The sequence below is a fragment of the Mesoplodon bidens genome (assembly GCF_964165515.1).
Source record: "Mesoplodon bidens genome assembly, chromosome: 11".
Taxonomy (NCBI): Eukaryota; Metazoa; Chordata; class Mammalia; order Artiodactyla; family Ziphiidae; genus Mesoplodon; species Mesoplodon bidens.
In genome coordinates this window covers 51,318,836-51,340,814 of record NC_138167.1, presented here as the reverse complement: position 1 = coordinate 51,340,814, position 21,979 = coordinate 51,318,836, and the positions used below count along the sequence as shown (strand labels likewise).

General features: G+C 39.7%; 1 protein-coding gene across 2 annotated transcripts in view; it reads right to left on the bottom strand.

Moving 5' to 3' along the window:
- Nucleotides 1–21,979, bottom strand: part of NELL2 (neural EGFL like 2) — a 460,631-nt gene that overhangs the window by 161,945 nt on the left and 276,707 nt on the right. For both annotated transcript variants that reach the window (XM_081250199.1, XM_081250200.1), the window contains exon 14: nt 14,874–14,999. In XM_081250199.1, coding sequence (XP_081106325.1) covers nt 14,874–14,999 — 126 coding nt within the window. The remainder of the gene's footprint in view (nt 1–14,873; nt 15,000–21,979) is intronic.

Sequence of the window (21,979 nt, the reverse complement as noted above, 5' to 3'; positions counted from 1 at the left end):
ACCATGTTCACTGACTCACAGAAGGTTAGTAGCATTTCAGTAAGAAAAAGGGAAAGAAAGCTATTTTGGCCAGTAAAAACTACATCAGTAAAGACATTCTTCGAGAATGGTACAATAAAATCTGCCACAATGGGATAAGTGGGGTCTAAAAATCTAATCGAGTAAGACAAAGGTAGCAATGAGGTTGATGGAAATACTACTTTTATTTGGTTGCCCAATTACTGTGTGATACACTGCGTGGCTGGAAGGGGAGCAGACAGGTGCTGCTGCTCTTGGTTCTCGGCAATTTAGCGGGTCAGTTTTCTTGGCTGAGACTAGAAGGGAGCAGAAGAGTCTGCTGTGCAGGTCACCATGTTTGGGTGCAACCCTATTGTGCGGGAGAGGTGTGCAGAAGCAGACAGGGATGGTTATAGGGCTAGACTCTGAGATTGACACATGTTGGGAGCACTGAAGCCTTCTCCTGCTGGAAGGCTCTGGAGCACGCTCTCTGCCGAATCCTTACAAAGTTAAATATGCTTTGAATTGAACTGCTGAAGTCTCAGATGATCATAAATCAGTAACTTCCTCCTTCCTTTCTTCCTCCCAGTAACCTAAAAAGCTAAGACCTTTGGTTCATCCAGGTGGAGAACGGGACTGGAGCCAATTACACCACAATTTGTATTATAGTGTAGTACCTTATCAAGTTTTGCATTACAGTGTGGTACCTTATCAAGTTCTATAGTCGTTTTGCAAAGCCTTAGAAGCCTGTGGCTTGTAGAAGGATATAGTTGGACATGAAGCTGGGAAGACAGACTGCTTTGCTAAGCTGTGTCAGTGTTACTCTCTGAACAATGAGAAGTCACTGAAGTTTCTAGAGAAGGAAATGACTGCACAGGATAGGAAGACAAAGCTGGTGACAAAGTTGAGGTAATAGTGGAGAGGCAAAATATTACAGACAGTGAGATAGCCAGTAGTACATCTAAAACGTCCAGGTGAAAAGCAATGAGGGTTTGAACTGAGATAGTGACAGTGGGAATAATAACAATAACCATACCATGTTATGTTTTTATCATGCTTTGAAAGGTTTTCAGCCTTCTTTTACTTATAGTCTTATCAGAGAACCCACATCAGCTGAGAAGTAAGGACGATATAGACTTCTCTGTCTCTCTGTCTGTCTCTCCTGTCCTCTCCACCCCTGCCCCACTCTTTGCCCTTCCAGCACCTCAACTGCTTGCCTGCTTTGAAAACATCTTCCTCTGTGTGAGTCTAGGTAGCAGGCAGAACACCTCTCCCACCATGGAAGCCAAAAGAAGGCAAACATTTATCCCAGCCAACCTCCTGTCACTTGGCAAATACACGGCCATGTGACATAAACTAAAACAACTACATGCTTCTGCCCAGGAAGTCTGAATGTAGAGTGGGTGGCTGGAAAGCAATGGGATAGTTAGCTTTCACGTTCAGTGCTGTGTGTCCCCAGCAGCAGGGGTGACAACATCTTATAATTGCCCCTTCCTGAGAAAACTGTTAGAGCTTCAAAGCCTCCAGAGGTGCCCTGGTCTCTGAACATTTTCCAGACTGCTTCTCAAGCTTTATATGTTTTCTCTGAGCCGCTTACACTTTTCCAGGAAATCCCTTTAAGCTTAAGATAGCCAGAGTTTTTCCTATGACTTGCGCCTAAGAGCGCTGACTACATACAAACAAATCCTATTTTCCCTGTTTGTTGACAGGAAACTGAGATGCAGAAAGGCTGAGAGCTGCCTGTGGTCACAAGGACAGTTGGTAGGTAGCCACACAGGGCTCTCGGCCCCTCTGCTCTCTTAGCTATTTATCACGGGACTCGTCAGATTCTACATAGAAATGTGGAGAGCTTTACTGTTAAAGGAGGGATAATATCACCAATTGTTATGTGTGTAAAGAGAAGCCAAACAAAATCAAAAGTATAATTAATATCAACCAAGCTAAAGCCAACAGCCCCTGGCCCAGCTCTTCCAGTATAGGACTTGCAAATGGTAACAGCCTCTTTCACTGATGAACTCACAGTGAAATCCTGCAAACTGAACCTAGGTGTTATACTCCCTTAGATAATTACATTCATCTCCTTACAAGCCATTGACTGCTACCCCCTTTTGTAAAATATTACCTCTATCAAAGAATAGACTGGCCATTAGAAAACAAAACAACATTTATTATTCAGAACAGTTTCACTTCCATGGACCTTTTCTAGCTTATCAATAATTTTTTTGTGTTTTTTAGTTCTAAACAATTTGTTCTGTGTAAACTTCGCAATGAACTCAATTTTTAGGAGTTTTAAAAATTGGCCAGCACTACACTAGAATGGCATATATATTCTGCTTGTGATATTACTATTTAAGGTTATTTAATTTCACAAGGAAAACCAATACAGATGAATTCAAAATTTACTGAAGTGTCTGATGGATCTCCTGAGGTTTACTTCAATGTGACTTATGGATTTGGTAGGAACATGACTTATAAAAAAGCCAAACCTTTGACATTATTTCTGTATTGAAATCTCCATGGCTTAAGATGACCATATTTATTATCACTTTAATACTATAAATCATAGGTTGCAAACTGAAAATACTCTAATTCATGAGTCAGAGAGATAAGGTAAACGGACGAGGCAGACTGGCTAAAGGAATTCTGAAAGCCAAACATCAGTTTTCTTACTGGAACGCCTGAGTCTCAGGGGCTGGGAGATGAGGACTTGTGATGAACTGGGCAGACCCTCTTCCCCTAAGAGGGTTGCTACTGTTCAGCTGCATTTGATAGCTGAGGTGCAGTGATGCAGCCCGAGAATTAATGGGGAACAATCTGGAAATCTGGCTGGAATTCCAGATTTTCATAATGAATCTTTGACTGTTTAAATGTTCAATCATTAAGATGTCCCCAGAGCCAAATATATTGCCTCTGAGAGCCAATTTTGGGCCCTCTCAAATATAGTCTTGCTGGCATGGAGCCTTCCTGAATGAAAGGTCATTCTCGACATCCCTGCATTCCATCCCGAAGACCTATGGTAGCAGCATTCCCCCAACAACTAAGTCTACACATGCATTTTTAAAAGAGTGTTTTCAAAGTTACTGTCTGCCGACTTTCTTCATATTATGAAGTTCAGAACCTTTTTAAAAGTAGGCAGATGGGAAATGTATTATGTCATCATTGGATTTACTGTGTTTGGGTAAATGTATAGTCTATTTCTGCATAATTGTGTGTGTTTGTATCAATACATGTGTTTGTGTTCATTAGAAGCAGACTAGGAAAATGTTTTTAAAATAACGAGCACCCTAAACTTTTACATCAAAAACCAAATATGAAAAAAGCAACTCAAACATTAAAGTGAGGAATTTGGACATAAATATGAACTGGATCCCCTCTCTACTTAATAGACTATCTTTCTAACTCTCCCCACAAACATGAGACTTGCTCCAGTATTACTGGAACTGAATTGTTGCTTCTCAACAATTAGAAAAGAGATGGGAACTGAGAATCACTTTTTAAATATAGTTTTGGACAATTCAACAGCGTTAGCTAATAATAATAGTATCTTAGCATTCTATTATCACCATAACAAATTACTCTCAACTCAATGGCCTGAAATGACATAAATTCATTATCTTATAGTTCTATAGGTCAGAAGTCCAACCAAGCTAAAATCAAGATGTCCAGAGGGCTGCATTCTTTTCTGGAGGGTCTGTTTGTTGATTTTGCCAGCTTCTTCAGGTTGTTCCTCTAGAGGCTATTCCAGTCCAGGGCCCCCCGCTTCATGTTCAAAGCCAATAATGTTGCAACTCTCTGACCATTCTTCCATAGTCACACTTCCCTCTGACAACAGCCAGGAAAAGTTCTTCTCTTTAATGAACTCATGTGATTAGACTGAGCCCACCCAGATGATCCAGGATAATCTCCTCATTTCAAGGTCTTTAACCTTAATCAGATATGCAAAGTCCCTCTTGCCATGTAAGGAAACATATTTAAAGGTTCTGGGGATGAGGATGCGGACATCTTTGGAGGAACATTATGCTGTTTACCACAACCGGTAACGATAATAACTATCACTTCTAAATGCTTACTATGTCTCAGCTGTCATGCTGATGACTTTGCATGCTTCGTCTCACAAGATGGAGGAGATATGGGGACATATGTATACATATAGCTGATTCACTCTGTTATACAGCAGCAACTAACACAACATTGTAAAGCAATTATACTCCAATAAAGATGTTAAAAATAAATAAATAAAAATAAAAACAATGTATAAAGTATGTAATATTATTGCATTTTAAAGAAACTGAGGCTAAGAGGTTAGATAAGTTGCTCAAGATCACAGCTAGTAGACAGCAGAACAAACATTCAAATCCAAGAAGTCTGAATGAGCTAGTATCTGTACACTAAAATGCCACAAAATATTCATGGAGAAGAGGGTCCCAGAGAGAAGATTAAGATTTGATTTGGACCAACTAAAGAGAGAAGCTCTATGGAACTCTTAGCCATTTCCTGTCTTTTTTGTTGTTGTTTGCTGTTGTTGCATTTCCTAACATTTAACGGATATGTATGCACAAATCTATTGTATAAAAATGCCTCAGGTAGTGACTTAATGGTTATGATTTTGTTCTAGAAAAATTCTAAATTCGGTTCTCATTAGGACACACTGAAATTATTCTTTCATAGGGTTCCAAGAACACCGACAAAACATTCTGTCTTCTTTGAAATGAAATATCCTATCACCTTGATTCTAGCTCTGCATTGATTGTTAGAAGTATCATCAGTCTAATAATCAACTTTTCAGCGAAAAAGAAAAGTAACATAAAACAAAAACAAAGCAAAACATGGACACTTCAACATGCACATCTCAGTTAGAAGGTGCACAGACTGAGTGAAATGTTTTAGAAACCATAAAATGTATCTTAGAATTTCCACAGGGTTTTCTGGCTTTTTCTCTAACAATTCCATTCACACTAAACTTGCTATTATACAACAACCCATACTTTGCTACCTACTCTTCCTTCTTCCTGAAATGCCTTCTCTCACTTCTTCCTCTCCTGAAATGTCTGTTCATCCTTAAAAACCTCAATTTAAATGTCACTTAGTGATGCCTGCCCAAAATTGGGCTTAAACCAGATTACTCACTGCCTCTTCTGGGGTGGCCACAGCTCTCTGCACATTCTTTTGTTACAGAATGTACCACAATGTACAGTAATGATTTATTATACCATCTCCATGAATTAAATTGGAAAATAACCCTACTATGCACCCAGATCAAAGCTCTGGTGTCAAGAAAAGTGAAGGAAATGTGTGACATATCATGAATTTTTCACAATCACTCACACACAGTTCTTACACAATGAATTTTTACTACTCTTTCATTACTCTTTTTTTTTTTTTTTTTTTTTTTTTTGCGGTACGCGGGCCTCTCACTGTTGTGGCCTCTCCCGTTGCGGAGCACAGGCTCTGGACGCGCAGGCTCAGTGGCCAAGGCTCATGTGGGATCCTCCCGGACCAGGGCACGAACCCGCATCCCCTGCATCGGCAGGCAGACTCTCAACCACTACGCCACCAGGGAAGCCCTCTTTCATTACTCTTAACCTGGTGCTCTTTATCAGTACTTAGCTGAAGCAGGTTAGTTAACTATTGATAATATTTAATGTCTGTAGTAGGCAGCCTTTAAGATGGTTCCCAGTGATCTCCACCTCATTATAGACATGCCTGTGTGTAATCCCCCTCTTTAGTATGGGCTGGACCTAAGTGATTTTCTTCTAACCAGTATACTACAGCAAAGGCAATAGGATGTCATTTCTGTGGTTAGGTTACAAAAGATGTTGGTTCCGTCCTGCCATCAGGCTCTCTCTCTGACTGGCTTTGATGAAGCGAGCTGCCATGTTGGAAAGGCCCACATGGCAAGGAGCTGAGGGCAATCAACAGTCAACAGCCAGTAAGGAACTGAATCCCCCAACAACTACAAAGGTAAGATTAAAGAAAAACCCTTCCCCAGCCCTGGTGGACACATTGATTGTAGCCTTCTGAGAGACCCTGAAGGAGAGGACCCAGCTATTCTATGCCCAGACACCTGACCCACAGGCTGTGAGACAATAAATGCATGTTGTTTTAAGCTGTTAAATTTGGCGGCTATTTGTTATGCAGTAGTAGATAACTAATACAATGTTATTCCCTCAGATAAAAGGACTTAGTTTAAGCAACCTCTTATGTGGTATCAGAAGTTATCTGAAGAAAGTACCAGTCACTGAAATATGTGGCAACAGATAGACTAGTGAAAACACTATCCAAACAACGAGTGAGGCTCTGCCATTCCCCAGCAGAGGCACACAGGAGAGAGGAGGCTCCGGATTTGAGAGAAGAAACTCACCCTCTGAGCCCAAACCCATGACCTGAATGTGACACTGCAAAGGCACCTTGGGCTGGGGAGAAAAGGGGAATACCAAGACAGGGCGATGTCACCAGGTAGATACACATCCACTGCAAGATTAGATCAGCAGTAGAGCCAGATGATGAACTCTGTTTCATGGAGCACACAGTGAAGAGGCACAAGGAAAGCCAAACTTCCATTCCGGCTAACATGTCAAAGCCAACAATAAAGGAAGAACGTGAAAGGCATCTATTAAACCTCAACTTCAATAATCCCGTCCTCCACAGGTGTCTGTTGCTAAGACACCACTATTATTACACTCCTGGCATGTATAATCTTTTTATTCCCCTATGTGAGTTTTCAGCTCTGTGCTCTTCACATAAAAATCTCATAATAAAACTCAAACAATAATCCATTTGGGACAAAGGTGAATTAGAGTTTACCAACCAAGTCAAAGCAAGTGAGGCTGCCTAATGAGGCGGCTCCCATCATCTCAGTGCTCAGATGAGCTTGCACGGAGGCAAGCTTGTGTGGACACACACCACCGGGTGCTTGGATCAAACCACGGCCGGGCTGGAGGTCAGACATGGATACGAGGGCTGCACTGAGATGCTGAATAAAGGCTTTGACAAGCCTGGAAACTGCTATGTGGGTGTTGGTGTGTGACCCCCACTCACTGACAGATTCAGATAGCACAGGCTCTTTTCCAAGCTTTTCATCTTGAAAAAGGCAATTCAGCTCCCTGAGCCTTTGAGCCTCTTCCATTTTGAGCTGACTGCTAATTGTATGCGCGCATATATGTGTTTCAGAAAAGAGATAAGCACATTGCCTTGGCCTCCACACTCTGTTCAGACGAGTCTCATTTCTGTTCTCTGCAAGTTTTCCAAACATGGTCTGAAGTTTTCTAAACATTAACCCTTCCTGGTAACCACAGTACACATTCTTCTAGAGAGGTTTTCTTGTTTATGTTTGTTTAAAAACTGCTTTTCATTATTAATTCTTTGAGTCCTAAGGCTTGGTATTTTAATTTGCTTTTGTGATCATGTTTAGATGTTCAAGTTACTCAATAATAACTATACAGCAGAATAACATATAGCAAACTACAGGAGATGAATGATGCAGCTTTTAGCATTAGAGGCTGTATTTAAAACCCCAAATCTGACTTTTCATATTTTGTGAAATATGCCACAATTGTATCATATTTTGTAATGCTGATTCCAGAAAAAGAAAATTTGGAGTGATTGCTCATAAAAATGCAAAAGTCTTTCCCAACTGTCATGGCAACTAGTGGCCAGATGGTAGGATTGTCTGATTGCTGATTGTGATTCTTTAGAAAAAAAATCCACATAGAGGCAGCCAGGCTCATAAAATCTGCCCTGCTTGAGAACTGACCAGACTCACTAATTCTTTGGAGGCCATAGACTCTACTCTGGGTAGATTAGTGTCCACAGTAGGGCCTGGATGCAGATATCTAGCTCCAAGCCTCCCCATCTAACACTCATTCTCAAGAACAGGAGGAACCTCCCTGATCCCAGGAAGTACAACAAATCCTCCTATGGAAGGATTTTTTTTCTAACTTCCAGAGAGAGTGCTATTCAGTTACACCGAGGTTTCTCTTTCTTTTTTAAGCCCCTATTCACAGGTACATAATAACTCTTTTGACTAAATAAAAACACATTGAATCCACTGCTCCAGCAAGGCTATCTACTTATAATAATAATAAAAATAACTCCATTGAAAAGTAACCAGAGAGAAGTGCCCAGTTGAAAAAATCCTAGGGAAAGAAGACATTTCCTCAAGAGGATCACTTCTCTAATCACAATAGAAACAACAACAATAATTGTAGCTAATGTTTATTAAAGATTTCTTCTGTGCTAGGCATTTTACTAAAGATAGAGCCAAGGCTTTTTGTAACTAAAATGACGTTTATTTAGGAGTTCTGTGAGTGCTGATATGCATATTTTCACTTTCTCTTCTTTACCATTGTTCTCTCTGATCTGTGCCTCTCCTGGCCCCCTATCCTCTCTGCCATTGTCCACAGTATTCTTACTTCCTTCACTATTTATATATCAGTAATTATCATGGTACACACACAATGAATTATCTACCTTCTTCCATACTTGTGACTTTGATAAACCCACCGAGAGCTATTTTTAAAGTTGATAATAAAGTTATTATACATCCATACAATAAATTATCAGCTTCAATTTCAATTCTTTTTGGAAGACTGCAGAATGAAAAAGAATAATGTCACGCTGCCTTTCCAAAATATCATCTCTTTAAGCACTTTAAGCAAATTACCTTTTCTAGCATTAATTAATAGGGAACTTCAAAGAAACACACAAAAAGGAGACAGCTATTTGAGAAAAGGCCACGCATGGGTTACAACGGACTTAAAATCTTTGCTCTGGTTGCCCAGTAGTAAATCCTCTGCAACCTTCTGTGCATGTCAATAGCATCTAAAACTCTTGAAAATGCTAGAAAACCAACAGTAATAAAGCCCAACAAATAGGATGGTAATAATGACTTTTTTTTTAAAAGTCAGTATTGACCTTGTTAGAGAAAAAGAAGTAACTACAACGAGATCATAAAATGTAAGTGCTAGGAGTATTCGATGCTGTAAAAAGTTAAGTACTTTAAGAAGTAAAACACCTTGGGGAACACCAGAGGAGGCTCTTTGTTTAACAACAAAAATCAAGCATCCAGAAGAATTTCTTGTGCTCAGATACTTTATGGACCTTCTGTGATATGTGACATGGACCAAAGCCTGCATTAGAAGCTCTGGAAAAACGGAAGCAGTCAGGGTCAGTGGAAAGCATACTGGGGAGGCATCAGGATAGCGTAATTTGAGAGGCCCTAAGAAATACCCTCTGCCACCTCTGTGAGGTCTGTGATTTTTCCACCTGTTAAGCTAAGAACAGGTTTTTGGGTTTTTTAAAATTTATTTTATTGAAGTATAGTTGACTTACAATGTTGTGTTAATTTCTGCTGTACAGCAAAGTTATTCAGTTATCTATCTATCTATCTATCCATTCTTTTTCATATTCTTTTCCATCCTGGTTTATTGCAGGACATTGAATATAGTTCCCTGTGCTATAAGGTAGGACCATGTTGTTTATCCGTTCTCTATATAATAGTTCACATCTGCTAACCCCAAACTCCCAATCCATCCCTCCCCCACCTCCCTTTCCCGTTGGCAACCACAAGTCTGTTCTCTATGTCTGTGAGTCTTAAGAACAGGTTTTTGATAAGAGAAAGGCGAGGAAAGAACTTGGGGGAGAGCGGGCCTTACTGAGAAGGGGTCCCTTTTGTGGCCAAAGGCCAATAGAAGGACACTGGGTACCTCAAGAACTGAGAAGACATCACTATACAAGGCCTAAAAGAAACCTGGAGAGGAAAAGGAAATTAAAAAGAAAGTGTACATCCTACAGTTTCGAGTGGGTGACCCTAACTTCTCAACCTTGGCACCACTGACATTTTGGGTCATATAATTCTTTATTATGGGGGGCTGTCTTATACTGGATGTCCTGTGCAGGATAAAGATTAATGACTCAGTTGGAAAGTAACCAGAGAAAAGCTCCCAGTTGAAAGGGTTCCAGAAAAATAAGACATTTCCTCAAGAGGATAGCTAGCCTAACAATATTATAGGATGTTTAGCAAGTCTCTGGCTTCTACCTATCAAATGCCAGTAGCAACCCCCTTTCCCCACAGTTGTGATAACCAACAGTGTGTCCAGACATTGTCAAATAACCTCTGGCAGGTAGGAAGACAAAATCGCCCCTGTTGGACAACCACTGCCCTAAAGGAATTTTCTCCCTAAGTTGGACAAGAACTTTTCCATTCCTTGGTGGTAGACTGGTCCACCCTTCCCATTCTCCTGTTCCCACGCTAAAAAACTACACAAGAGTGGGAAGATTACAAGCTCATCAACACAAAAAAAGAATGAGAACTCTGTTTTTTAGTTGTAATACTCAAAGCAGAGAGAATATCGGGAAGATCTGAAATGAATGCCTTTTCCTTCAGAATATTTTTATCCTTTGATAATTCCAAAATTCTTGATCCCATCTTTATTTCCAGAGCTATCTTACTCTTTGTTCATTACACAAGACTAGTTTCAAGATGAGCTGTCTAGTAAGACTCAGAAAGATTTGCCCAATTTAATCAGTGCTTATGTGAGTAAACCAAGAAAGGCATTAGTCTAGATAAATAATAAAGACACTTTGTTATTCATGAAAATTAAGTTATTTTTGTAATCAGAGATGGAAGAATGGGCTTCTAACATCTTGGCTCATATAAACCCAACCCTTTTCCTTCCCTTCCCTCTGCCTTTTCTATCCTTTCTTTCCTCCCTTCCTTCCTCCTTCCCTCCCTCTCTGCCTCCCTCCCTTCCTTCCTTTCTCTTTTCTTGTAGGTATAACCATGCTTTCCTCTAGAATAGGACAGCATATGAGAAGGACAGAGATTATGAAGTATTAACTAGAAAAAAAACACCATCACTGGGAGGAAAATTATATTAATGAGTTCAGAAGAATATAAAGTGCTGCATCAACACTTTATCAAGAGTATAAACTATGCAAATGGTGCAACTGAGTCATCAGTGAAACTGCATAATAGAGTCAGAGGCCCAGAAAATGGCAATTTCTATTTTTTCTACTGACTTCTGATTCAGGATTATTACCATATGATCTGTAGGGGAAAAATTCCTCTTGGAGTTGAAGCTAATGAAGTGAAACTATAGAAACGCAGTTTAACTACTGAATATTATAAATTGAATAATGCAGTTCCAGATAAAGTATGAATCCCCTTACTTATTTTTGTGTGGCTGCAAATTAAACCAATGGTGACTAATGTAAGAGCTAAGAATAAAAAGTCTTATCTTCTGGCCCCCTTTTGCTTCTCACTAACTGTAAGACCATAGGTAAGGCAATTAATCTCTCTGAGCCTCAATTTCCTCATTTGGAGAAATTAGGAAATTGGATTAGATTATCTGTAAGAATTCTTCCATCTCCAAAATTTTCTCATCATGGGAAAAATATAACTCAAATTATCTGAAAGTGAAAGAAAAAAAAAAAAACACTGCAATTCTACCAGCTGTGGAAGGTGATTACTCTATAGCATACATAATTTCTATGCCAGACTACAGGGTTATAAAAGCAAAAAAAGGCTTCTTTTATTGACCAAAGATCTTGACTATAAAGTAACATGTATTGCCTTGGATTCTTCCTTAAATTAGAATGTCCATGATTAATTTTCAGATGGGGTAAGCATATTTGAGAGTCTGCTGGGTACAGTGTTGACAATGTCACTTGTTACGCTATAGCAGGATGTTCTTCAATAGCAAAGAGGGGCAGGGATACAGAAGCAAAACAAATTCAGAGCTTCAAGAGCTCAGTCACAAACATCAGAGAATGGCTCTGCAGTGGTGTTTTTGTTTGTTTGTTTGTTTGTTTGTTTTGGTTTGGTTTGGTTTTTTGGTGGTATGCGGGCCTCTCACCGCTGTGGCCTCTCCCGCTGCGGAGCACAGGTTCCGGACGCGCAGGCTCAGCGGCCATGGCTCACAGGCCCAGCTGCTCAGCAGCATGTGGGATCTTCCTGGACCGGGGCATGAACCCGTGTCCCCTGCATCGGCAGGTGGACTCTCAACCACTGTGGCACCAGGGAAGCCCTGCAGTGGTGTTTTGACATTTATTCTGGAAAGCCTACTCCTGCAAGTATGTGAATGTCCGTTTCTAAACTTCAGAGAAAATAAATCCCAATCTTTATCAGAGATATAAAGTCCTACTCTGGTCTTATGAAAGCTCTTGAAAAGGTACTGCCTAGATGCCTTCAGCCATAAGGCAAACCCACATCGTAGAGGAGTCAAGCCTTCTTCAAGCCTTCTGTTCAGATGCTAATGCTAAAGGGTAGAGGAAAAGATTCAAAGAGGAAAAATTTAAACATTCATTGCCTTTACAGGAACCCTAAATATGTGCTGGCCCTGCATGGTTTAGCATAAAATGTTGTCTCAAAGATCACCTGACTCTGGAGGACAAAGTAAAATCCACTCATATTCCCAAGAAAATCCAACTTTTATGTACGGATGGAAATTCTCAAATTTGCAGACCTACTCATAGTAGGTAGAAAATTTCAGGGCAAGAAAGTCTCTCTTCTTTAAATGGAAGCATAGAAATAGTGGTGTTAGTTGAAAACGCTGGTGCATCATTAAGGAAACACATTCCATCATCTGCCAGATCATGAAATTCCTGGCTATGGCTCCTTAGGCAAAAAATCATGGCCTGAACAGCATTTCCTAAGATGATTTTGGCCTTCCTTGGTATTCCTACAAAGGAACACTTCATTTTTATCATTAGATACTTTGAAATCTTAAGGGGAAATTCTCCGTAAGTAGTCCAAAAAAAAAAAAAAAAAACACCCCAGCAATTTGTGGGATTTTATTTGGAAAGAAAATACACTGGGAGAGGTAAAGCCAAAGCAGAAGACGCTCTGTAAGGGATGACAGCTGAACTAGTCCTGTATTTACAGCCAACAGACAGGCTCAGGATGGAAATGGACCTCTTGAAAATACCCTCCCCCAAGAAACACTCCTCATTCAACACTAGGTCAAATCTTGTGTTGTGTACTCTTCCTTACTTGTCTCTAACACTTTTTAAGATTGTAAGAAAAACAAAAAGAATCCCTAGGAAGTACAAAAATATACAAAGCTTTTTTAAGTCTCTAATGCCGAAGAATTAGCAGACTCCTTGAAAATTGCTAGCACTCTTTTATTTTTAATGAGTACATCTCGAAATATCACTCAAGTAGTTTTATCTTAGTTATTTTGTTTTGTTCTGTTAACCATTACATTGGAATGCAGATTATTGATATTACCAATATTACAGCAAACTGTTTATTTTATTCTTCATGTATTCATTAAGACTTGTTCTTTTATATTCCTTTTTTATGTTGAAAAATATGTCCATAGTGCTCCGTCAGGATACTTTGCCACTCAGTGTGATTATATTTTTTCTAAAGAAAAAGTGCAGAATTGTTCCCATAATGTGGAAATGTTTAGGATGAACTGACAAAAAAAAAAAAAAAAAGCAAGAATCTGTAAATCCACTGGCAACTCTATGTTAAATGTATTTTCTACCTTCAGAATATCTTTGGTTATTCTCCATAGACTGAGAAGGCAATTCTCATTACATTTTATTTTCATCATTCTGTTTTTATATAAATGCTACACTTGAATTTAGAGGAAGGACGGTCCCTTTGCTCTAACTAATAAACAGGATATCACGTATAGACAGTCCCCACTTAGAATGGTTCGACATGACTTTTCAGCTTCATGATGGTACGAAAGTGATAAACATTCTGTAGTAAATGTACTTCGAATTCTGAATTTTGCCCTTTTTCCAGGCTAGTGATGTACTGTATGATACCTTCTTGCGATGCTGGGCAGCGGCAGCAAACCAAGTGTAAACAACTGATACACTTAGAACCATTCTGGTTTTCACTTTCACTACAGTATTCAATAAATTACGTGAGGTATTCAACACATTATTATAAAATAGGCTTTGTGTTAGTTGATTTTTTCCAACTGTAGGCTAATGTGAGTGTCCTGATCATGTTTAAGGTAGGCTAGGCTAAGCTATGATGTTTGGTAGGCTAGGTGCATTAAATGCATTTCCAACTTATGATATTTTCAACTTATGATGGGAACATAAGAGTAAAAGTGACAAGATAACACTTTAAGTGCTCTCCAGTTTTATGATTTTACATGTTTTTCTAAAATATGCTATGTATATGGTTCTTCTATTTAAAAGAAAAGCCAAAAGAATGTTGTATTTCACACCCACATTTCTTCAATCCCCATAGGCTGCAAGCTACTCTGTTAGCACCACTTTCTTTCATATTCTATAGAATATGAAGTGAATAGGTTGTCTTATCCTAGGACCAACTTCAGACATTACTAACACTCGAGATATCCCTGAGGAGGACTCTGGATGCTACTGATGGGAGTGAAATTTCATAGCACAACATAGGCAAAACTTCTTTGATGTAGATACTCCACTGTACTCCCCAGAGGCATGAAGAAGCTTTTCCCATTTCCTAGCACTCCACGGATCTATTTCTGAAAACATTACACTATCTATGTCATTATTACTCTATTCAAAAGTCAACTGTCATGTAAAGAAAATATTGTTTAAGGGTGTTTCTCAGATTTGCCATAGAATTCACACAGGTTTTGAGTATAAATACTATTAAAGTATAAAATTAGTAAAATATTGATTGTGTTCCTCAGTTTATCTGTACATTTCTAATAGGAATTTCTTATCCAGAGCAAGGAGCTAGCCCTTTCCTTAGAACAGATTCAGAATTAACTACCAAATCCAGAAGATATGCTTTTACTTATAACTTGTTTTGTTGTAAGGGGGTATTTATGGCACACTTCTCCAAACACTTAGAGTTAAAAGGAACTTCTAAAAGTAAATTTAAGGCATAGAAAGGTTTTATTTCACAAATAGTCACTGTTTACCTGTGCATGAATAGTCATCAATTCTGATGTATCCAGTTTTGCAGATGCACATGAAGGAACCTGGGGTGTTGACACACATCGTGTTCTCACGGCAGTAGTGGCGCCCTTCAGCACACTCATCAACGTCTGTGAAGAAAAAGTAGGGCAAAGAGGTCAACAGTGGCCAGTATTCTAGAGTTTCTCTATAATTTTCTTTGGTGGGGAGAGGGCAAAAGTTACTAATTGAAAAGCACTTTTTAAATGTATTCAAAGTATCTCCTTTAGTAGAAACCTTTGATGTTCAAATGACAAAAATTACAACATTTTTTCCTAAAAGCTCTTGCTGGAGTTTCAAAGATGTCTTTATATTTCAACTTGCATCATTCTAAAATACATCTGAAAATATTCAGTCCATTCATCTATCTTAGATAGAATGTTTGATAAAATGAGTCAGAAAGTAGAGACTAGGCTGCCTTAGAGTCTTGGACGTTTCAATCACTGAGCCAACCACATATTATTTTTTGATTCACTGGCTATTCTGTACACTTGGGGAGACCCTGCAAGAGGTAAATAGAATATTCAATATACACCAGAACTTGAAGAACTTCACTTAAAGATATGAAACCAATAACATGTAGTTTATTAGAGATACGAGTAGAGATATAGCTATACCAGTAAGTGTTGAACAGAGATGAAATTACAATCTAGAGCTTGATAGAAATGAGAAGCTGTAAAATAGCAAAACAAGATATATTGAAGAGCTTCCACAGTAATTCACACACCAAGTTTTGAGTGTAGAGACTTGCAAATGCTAAGCCATAATAAGCACTAGTACTAATTGGGAAGAATGTGATTTTTAACAATAAAACTGTCCCCATTTTATAGCCCCTCTCTGCCTGAAACATAAAGTATTTTACAGGTATTTTATCATGATGTTATACTCTTTATTAAGGGCCTTAATGCATTGACCAGGCAAGGTGCTTCTCCTCCAGAAGTCTGCTTTCTCAAATCCTTGTGGTAAATCCACAAAGTAGCATTGACCTCATTTGTACTATTAAAATAAAGAGATCAATTACAGGAGATAGCCAGGTGACCTAATACTACAAAAGTCATGCCATTCATATAAACTCAACTATGCTCTCAGTCCTGAGAGTGTCAAAAGAAATAGCTGACACAGTCTCTCGGGAGGCTATACTTTAGAGCTAGAGGGCTCTTGGCAATTATGCGGTTAACTACTTATTTTACGGTTGAAAATACTGAGATTTAGAGAGACTCAATTTTCCATTCAACTTCTAAATGAAAGTGAACACAGTAAATTACAAACATCTTAGCATACAAAGCCACTCCCAGTTTGACCATTACTCTCTGGCTTTATATTCTATGATCTCACTCCCTCTTCCCTCTCAGTGTTCTGGCCACTGAGCTTCTGGTCATTTCTTGAATGGGCCACACTCTTTCTTACTTATGTGCTTTTGCATATGCTGTTCTCTCTTCCCCTTCTCTCCCTATCACCACCCCGCAGTGGATCTTGTCTACCAGTAGATTCACCCTTCAAGAATCTGTTTAAATGTCTCTCTGAGAAAACTTCCCTAATGAATTAAAATGCTCCCTATGCTGTGCTCCCTTGGAACTTTGTAAATGTTTCCATTATATATATATATATATATATATCCATTGTACCTTTATTAATTTTTGTAAGTTTCTTTTTCCAGTAAGTTAAATATACCCTTGAAGGGTAGGGATCATCTATTTGTGTTTTTTAATTCTGGCTACACATTATATTCATGTGAGATGTTTTTAAAAAACATTAGTTTTTGCGCCAACTCCCCAAATCCCACTCCAAATTCTTATTTAATTATCTGTGGTGCAACCCAGACAAAATATTATTTTTAATCTTCTCTGTGAAGAGTCTAATGCAGGAGTCAGCAAAAATTTTCAATAAAGAGCCAGATAGTAAATATTTTAGGCTTTGGGGGCCATAAGTTCTCCATTGCAACTACTTAACTCTTGTTGTAGCATGAAGGCAACCATAGACAATATGTAAATGAATGAGCCTGACGATATTCCAATAAAGCTTTATTTACAAAATAAGAAGATGAATCAGATTTAGCCTACAGGCCATAGTTTGATGACCCCTTGTCTAATGCATAATCAGAGTTAAGAATCACTCAGAAGGACAGAAATCGAGGAGTAGGAGGACGTGAGGCTCACCTTCCCCCAACATCAAAAATACATCTACATGTGAGACAATTCTCATAGAAAATCAACTGGAAGCTGTAGAAGATCTCTTATACAACCAAAGCTGCAAGAAAGATCTCCACATAAGCAGGTTGGAAATTAAAAAAAAAAAAGAGGGCCTCCCTGGTGGCGCAGTGGTTGAGAGTCCGCCTGCCGATGCAGGGGATACGGGTTCGTGTCCCGGTCCGGGAGGATCCCATATGCCGCGGAGCGGCTGGGCCCGTGAGCCATGGCCGCTGAGCCTACGCATCCGGAGCCTGTGCTCTGCAACGGGAGAGGCCACAACAGTGAGAGGCCTGCATACCGCAAAAAAAAAAAAAAAGAAAGAGAGAAAAAGGCATCAGGATGGAACCAGCACCGCTGAGAAGGATCTGTAAACGAGAGAAAGTCCACACATAGACCCTTGTCCTGGGGAACCTCTTTTCCCGCTAAGAGGTCAACTGGGATGGGTGAGGCTTGGACTTTGCTCAAGAGGAGTGTGTGCATGCTGGCTTGCTAGTAATCATGGAGGAGAGAGAGGGGAGCTGACGGCTGCTACCGCACCACACTCCCCAAAGTCTGAAATACGTGCTGGGCAGGGCCGCTAGTGCTCCGTGGCTAGGCGCTAAGTCTCGGGCAGAAGGGCCCTCGGAGGGGACTCGTTCTAGCTGTGTGGAGACAGTCCAGAAGTCCTGGGGAGTGGTCCATGCCAAATCTCAAAGCCCACTGTCAGCACAGTACACACATGGCAGCCGTGGGTCTGGCATTGGAGCCATGATCAGTGCTCACACAGGTGGAGGTGGGTCCAGACGTGGCAGACATTGTGGGCTCACACATGAAGGCAGCGGGTCTGGCCTCGAAGCCCATTTTCAGAGCTCACACGGTAGGGGCAGTCTTTGTCAAGTGGCACCACAGAAATGCACGTCTTGGGCGGACAGTCCCTGGGGAGGAGTATACAGCAGTTCATTTCCAGAGGGAGCCCTCTGGTTCCACCCACCCCACACCACAGCTTGGAGCCAGATCTGGGGCACACAGGTCCTGGGAGAGGCCTGCCACAGAGGCAGCCCGGGCCCCAGGAAGCAGCATAACTATTGAGATTCCTGCAGCCACAGCACTTCAGCCCCCAGCACCAGCCCACTCCACACTGCAGCCTAGCACTAGGTCTGGGACAAACACAGTGGAGAAGGGGACACACACAACCTTAGGCTGCTTCTGGGCAAAACCACAGATGCCTGCATGGACAGCACATAGGTTCCCTGGGCCTCACTTGCTTCACTGGTCACATCCTTTGGGACAGAGCAGGCGTTCAAGGGCAACAGAGCCTTATAGAACCTGGATCTCAGGGCTTCTAGTCCAAGAACTGGGGAGCAGACCCCGCCCCTGACAGGGCTGTGACAGCCACAGAGTAAAGAGGAGGCCCTGTCCAACACTGCTGTGCAGTCTCTGGACACCACAGTGCCAGTCACACTCTCTATCAAGGGGCTAAGAGCCAGCATTCTCTGAGAAAAGACGTGGCAGGCATCCAGATCAAAAACAGCCCTTGCAACAAAAATATTGGACTCATACAGTCTACACAGGGATGCTCCCACATGAAAACAGCCCTTTTAGATCACAGAAGATAACGTTTTCTCCTAAATTCATAGAGACAGAGAAAGTTAAGTAAAATGAAACAGCAAAGAAACTACTGCCAGTTGAAAGAAGAGAAATCCTCTGAAAGAACAAATAATGAAGTAGACCTCACCAGTCTACTAGACCCTGAGTTCAAAAAGGAGGTAATAAAAATGCTAAAGGAATTTTAAAAGATTATCAATAGAAATACAGATCACTGTAACAAGGAACTAGAAACTATAACAAGGAACCAATAAAAATTAGACAATTACTGAGCTAAAGACCAATCTAGAAGCAATGAATAGCTGACTAAATAACACAGAAGAATGAATAAGTGATCTGGAAGATAGAATAATGGAAATCACTGAATCAGAACAGCAGACAGAAAGAAAAATGAAAAAAAAATAAAAGCAACATACGAGATCTATGGGATGATAAAAACTGTGGCAACGTACGCATAACAGGGGTTCCAGAAAGAGGAGAGAAAAGGAGATTGAAAATTTGAAGAAATTATGGCTGAATACTTCCCAAATCTAAAGAAGAAGACAGATTTCAAGGAATAGGAAGCACAGAGGGTCCCAAGCAAGATGAACTCAAACAGACCCACACTAAGACATATCTTAATTAAAATGGAAAGAGCTAAAGATAAAGAGAGGATTCTAAAGGCGGCAAGAGAAAAACAAAGAGTCAGTTACAAAGGTACCCCTATAAGGCTTTCAGCTGATTTCTCTGCAGAAACTTTGCAGGCCAGAAGGGAGTGGCATGATACATTCAAAGTCCTGAAAGGAAAAAACCTGCAACCTAGTATACTCTACCCAACAAGATTATCATCTCAAATAAAAGGAGAGATAAAGAATTTCTCAGACATGCAAAAACTAAAAGAATACAGCGATACCATAACCTACCCTAAATAAATATTGAAAGGTCTTCTCTAAATAGAAAAGGAGCAAGAATCTACAGGAAAGGAAAAATCACAATAGGAATGACAAATATATAAAAGGATTGGAGGTCACTTAAATAAGCCATTATATAAAGAAAAAAAATTTTTGTAAAAGCAATTATAACTACAATTAACTGCAAAAGGATAAACATGAAGATGTAAAATAGGACATCAAAATTACAAAACACTGGGGAAGGGAGTAAAAAATGTAGATCTTTTAGAATGTGTTTGAACTTATATGACTATCAGTCTAAAGCAAGTAGATATAGTTATGGATCAACATACTTGAAAACCAGGGTAACCACAAATCAAAAACATACAGTAGATTGACAAAAATCAAACAGAAAAGAACTCAAGCATAATACAAAAGAAAACCATCAAACCACAAGAGCAAAAACAAAAACAAGAAGAACTACAAAATCAACTGGAAAACCAGGTTTAAAATGGAAATAAGTACATTACTTTAAATGTCAATGGACTAAATTCTCTAATCAAAAGACACAGAGTGGCAGATTGAATAAAAAGCAAGAACCTACAACATGCTGCCTACAAGAGACTCACTTCAGGGCAAAAGATACACACGGATTGAAAGTGAGGGGATGGAAAAAGATATTTCATGCAAATGGAAATGACAACAAAGCAGGGATAGCAATACTCATACCAGACAAAATAGACTTTATAACAAATTCCATAAAGAAAGGTAAAGAAGGACATTATACAATGATAAGAGGATCAATACAAGAAGAAGATATTACACTCATTAACACATATGCACCCAATATAGGAGCACCTAAATACATAAAACAAATACCAACAGACATAAAGGGAGAAACAGAGGAATACAATAATAGTAGGAGACTTTATTTAACATATCACTTATATCAATGGACAGATCTTCCAGACAGAAAATTAATAAGGCAAGAGAGGTCCTAAATGACACAATAGACCAGTTGGACTTAATTCATATTTACAGGACACTACATCCAAAAAAACCCAGAATATACATTCTTCTCAAGCACGCATGGAGCATTATCTACTCCTGCTACTTCTGTATGTTTGCACTGGTCTGTAAGGAAAGTATCACAATCAATTACAGCCTAAAAAAAATCAAACTACAAGCACCCTGGTGGAATATGATGAAAACTCATTTGCTTCCAGAGTCTTAAGATCATAATAAGAATCATATGGGATTATTAAGGTGTTCAGCTGGATCAAAGGACTTTTTAACTCTGCCCTTCTGAGAGGGTAATGAGGAGAAGTCAATGTTACTGAAAACCACTGTAGAAGCCACCTGGGCTTAAGCTGTGAGCTGGAGGGATGGCCACAAAGAAGTCCATGTGCACAAAAGCATGAAGAATTTATCTTTGGAGATGAAAGAGCCAAGAACAATGAACATAACCCAGAGACAGCATCTTGGTTATCAAAAGGAAAAACCACTGAGTACACTGTGACATCACCTCAAAACAAGAGTAGTTCCTAGTGAGAGAACATAGTTCCTGGTAGAGTCAAGGCAGTAGCTTCAGTGCCTGGAGCAGGACTGAGTCCAGGTGAAACAAGCATTAAGTACAGAAGACACTGTGCCTCTCTCCAAACACTATCCTAGAGAAGAAAGCCTACCACAGCAGGAGTAGCTACCAAACCTGGCAAATCAAACTCGTAAGTACGTATGAAGCAACCCAGATCACTCCTAAGAACACTTAAGGAATGGGAACTTTGAGAATACTAAAGTCCTATGGGATGGGATGGAGAAAAGAGACAGTAAATTGGGGTAATTTCTGTTAATGTGGCTCTATTTACAGCTACAAGCTATGGAATATTTTGAGTTGTAAGATGAATAAAGGATAGTTTGTGAAAGGGTAAGTTGGCCTTCTAAATGCTGTCTCTAACAATTGCTCATTGTTAGGTCTACATCCCAGACTGTTGGGGGACATCAGCCTGTCCAATTTTCTTTTGCAGATGTTTCCTTTTTAAGCTGTCATATAGTCAGAGAAAATATATTCCTTAACATCTTACGGAAAAACCCAAGGGAACTTTTTGGCCAACCCAGTTCAACGTCGGGTTGTAAAGCAAAAGTGAGGAACCTATTTAATATGAAGGCTTTTAGGAATTTGAGTGATTTGGATCACATAGGAATACAGGATTCACAACAAAGAGATATGAAGTGTCAGACCTATTTCCTGGAGCAGTGTTGTGAGGGGAAAAGAAGAAGAATGCCAAAAAAATCATCACAATACTGTATACCTAATTGCCAATTGCCTCTTTAAATTTCTCATGCCCCATCTTCAGGAAAGGAACTCTCCAAAGAGTCACATTTACATACTAGAACTACAAAGCTATATAAACATCATTTCCATTTACATGT